General features: G+C 53.0%; 1 protein-coding gene across 1 annotated transcript; it reads right to left on the bottom strand.

Annotated features, from left to right (window-relative positions):
- Window positions 1–1035: 1035 nt before the first annotated feature.
- On the bottom strand, window positions 1036–1968 carry LOC306816128 (olfactory receptor 14J1-like; the record flags this gene model as incomplete). Its single annotated transcript, XM_079332613.1, has 1 exon — window positions 1036–1968. The coding sequence occupies one exon, from the start codon at window positions 1966–1968 to the stop codon at window positions 1036–1038; it is 933 nt and encodes a 310-aa protein (XP_079188739.1).
- Window positions 1969–3485: the final 1517 nt, after the last annotated feature.

Genomic DNA, 3485 nt, shown 5'->3' with positions numbered 1-3485 from the left:
ACAGGGGCTCCTGGGCTCTCCTGCCACTGCCAGAGCCTGGCAGGGACCTCAGCCCTGAAGGTGTCACCCTACCCTGCCCCTGCCTGAGGTCTCTTATGGCCAGAGGAAAAGGCACCGGGAACTCTGGGCACAGGAGCTCATCCCAGCCCTGCATCCAGGGGTTCCCAGGAGACATTAATCTCCGGAAACTCCAGCACCAGCTGAAGGTGTTTGTGCTTACTGGGTTTATGTCCCCTCACACACACACGGGATATTCAGGGCTGTGGAATGTCCCTGCACTGCAAACACAGACTCCTGACCCTGTCATTTGATGTCCCTCCAGGCAGGGAAGAACAACCTCTGTGCCATGGGGTGAGAGGCACTGCGGGAAGAAGTGCTGGCTTTGCAAGGGCACTGCTGGGACAGCCCCACCCTGAACACTGCCCCACTTTGGCTGCCACTGCTGTTCTCCTCTCCAGGGCGCTGTGTTGGGAACATCCTTGAGAGCAAACTGGGAAGGAGATTGAAGTTTTCAGGCCCTGCACTAGGGAGATGCTCTTGCATGATGAAAATGCTATTGCAGAGTCCATGGCCTGTCCCTGCACAGTCACACAGCAGGACTGGGAGAGAAGTGAGAGAGCCCTGAGGCCTTAAACCAACACAGGGGCTCTGAAGGTGAGTTTGGAAGTGAAGAAAGGGGAGGTTATGGAGCAGAAGCCCTGGGGCTGCCTAGCAGTGAGCATCCCTTTTCACCCTAGATATTCCCAGAGGAACAGACCCTGCAGCTCCAGAGCAGCCAGAGAGGAAAGATGTCAGGCGAACATGGCAATACTGAGTTCTTTATTTTGTGTAAGCACATATGTAGTACAACCCCTGGGTTATATAGCCTGTGGTTCACACTAGGAATGTGAATAGTAAAGTAAAAAAGGTACAGATAAAAATTTCACAGTTAACAAATTCTCAAAAATATAATACCTGTGACAGCAAAAAACCCCACAAGACACAGAGTGGGCATTAATGAGTAACACCGGAAAAGTTATACAGGAGAATGGGGGTTTATTTCTTCTGAAAAGTGTTCACGATAATTTTCCTCAGGACATCCTTGAACTCCTGGTTCCTCAGGCTGTAGATGAGGGGGTTCAGGGCTGGAGGCACCACCGAATACAGAACTGACAGGGCCAGATCCAGGGATGGGGAGGAGACAGAGGGGAGCTTCAGGTAGGTGAATATGCTGGTGCTGATGAACAGGGAGACCACGGCCAGGTGAGGGAGGCAGGTGGAAAAGGCTTTGTGCCGTCCCTGCTCAGAGGGGATTCTCAGCACCGCCCTGAAGATCTGCACATAGGAGAAAACAATGAACACAAAACAGCCAAATCCTAAACAGGCACTAACAGCAAGAAGCCCAAGTTCCCTGAAGTTTGAGTGTGAGCAGGAGAGTTTGAGGATCTGGGGGATTTCACAGAAGAACTGGCCCATGGCATTGCCATGGCACAGGGGCAGGGAAAATGTATTGGCTGTGTGCAGCAGAGCATTGAGAAAGGCACTGGCCCAGGCAGCTGCTGCCATGTGGGCACAAGCTCTGCTGCCCAGGAGGGTCCCGTAGTGCAGGGGTTTGCAGATGGACACATAGCGGTCGTAGCACATGATGGTCAGGAGGAAATACTCTGATCCAATGAAAACCACAAAGAAAAACACCTGAACAACACATCCTTCATAGGAGATGTTCCTGGTGTCCCAGAGGGAATTGTGCATGGCTTTGGGCACAGTGGTGCAGATGCAGCCCAGGTCAGTGAGGGCCAGGTTGAGCAGGAAGAAGAACATGGGGGTGTGCAGGTGGTGGCCGCAGGCTACGGCGCTGATGATGAGGCCATTGGCCAGGAGGGCAGCCAGGGAGATGCCCAGGAAGAGGCAGAAATGCAGGAGCTGCAGCTGCCGCGTGTCTGCCAATGGCAGCAGGAGGAAATGCCTGATGGAGCTGCTGTTGGACATTTGCTGTGTCTCGGCTTGGGGATCTGTAAGAAAAGTAATCATGGAATAGTTTGGTTTGGAGAGGATTTTAAATATCCCAGCCCAGCTTGGGGGCTCTTTCTCCCCATTGCCTGCACAGGGCTCTGCTGCCTGGAGCTGTCCCTGCCAGCAGCTGCTTCCCTGTGCCCACTGCTGGGCCCTTCCACTGCTGCCAGAGCCCAGCACAGCCCTGGGGTCTCAGCTCTGCTCTGCAGACCTCTCCCAGCACATGGCACTGCCCAGGGCCAGCTCTGTCCTTGCAGGCTCTGATGGCAACATCACAGCAGCCCTGAGGTGACTGGAAAAGACACACTGATGCTGTGTATAAGGGACCCTGTGATGATATCTGTCACTGACTACTTTATTGAGATTAAAGAGAATTTTTTTTTAAATTTTTCTCATTCTGAACTGAGAGATGAATATCAGTGTGCAATTTCCCATCATGGCAACCGAGAGCAGTAGATTAAACAGCAGGATTTTCCCTTTTATGCAGCCCCTGATTTGCTGTGCTCCCTGTATAATCTACCTAAAAATGTTCTGCAGTAAATATCATGCTGGAAGGAGTCTTGAACAATGCAGCATTCTCAGCACACAAGTAGAACACTTTCAAGCCATACGAGCTCTTTCCTTCCACCCAGACCTTGTTCCCCACTGCTATCAGCAGCTCCCAGGGCTGGCTGAGAGCTGTCCCTGGCAGGCAGCAGAGTCCGTGCCCCAGCACAGAGCCCTGGGCTGCAGGACCCTGCTCTGCAGAACAGCCCTGGGCACCCCTGGCTGCTCTAGACAAGAGAGAATCAGAGAAGGCACTCAAAGAGTCTGCAGGCATTGGGATGTTCCGGCTTTAGGAGATCACTGCAGAAGCTGCAGCTGCCTTGTACTGCAACCAGAGGCTTCCTGTGTCAAGGGCTGGGATTGATTCTGCCCCAGTCACTTCTGAGCATCTTCCCAGAAACAGCTGATTGAAGATATCTGTGCCTCTGTGCTGTGCCCGGGGTGGCTGCAGGCAGAGCCCCAGCCCTGCTGGGCTCTCAGAAGAGTTGCTTATACGGAGAAATGTGGTTTTGAATCTCTTCTTGTTTGCTCAGGTGACCCTCTGCACCAGGAGCCCAGCCCAGCTCAGCAGCACAGACACAGCATAAGGACTTTAATGACCCTCATGGGAGGTTCTGCTGAGGCCATGAATATCAGTCCCTCAGAGGGAGTTGTAGAAAACTCTCCAGAATTCCAAGTCAGATTCAAACTCCAAAGTTGCTTGAAGTTTTAATGGGACCTACTGAGGAACAGAAGTGTGAAAGTGTCCCCATGTTCTAGTCAGAGCAGGAAATTGAAGGCAAAGATGACAGGTGGGGACAAAGAGAAGCCAAGTCTTGGTGCCCAGGGGCACAGCAGGGTCTGCGCCACCAAGGGCTCTGAGGAGACACCTTGTCCTGAGCCACTGGGGCCTCCTGGTACAGCCCCAGCAAGGCTGGGTACTGTCACCCCTTGTCCTGCCCTCAGCA

This window comes from Erithacus rubecula, assembly GCF_903797595.1.
Source record: "Erithacus rubecula genome assembly, contig: scaffold_381_arrow_ctg1, whole genome shotgun sequence".
Taxonomy (NCBI): Eukaryota; Metazoa; Chordata; class Aves; order Passeriformes; family Muscicapidae; genus Erithacus; species Erithacus rubecula.
Note: the sequence above shows the minus strand (reverse complement) of the source record. Positions and strands in the feature narration are given on the sequence as shown.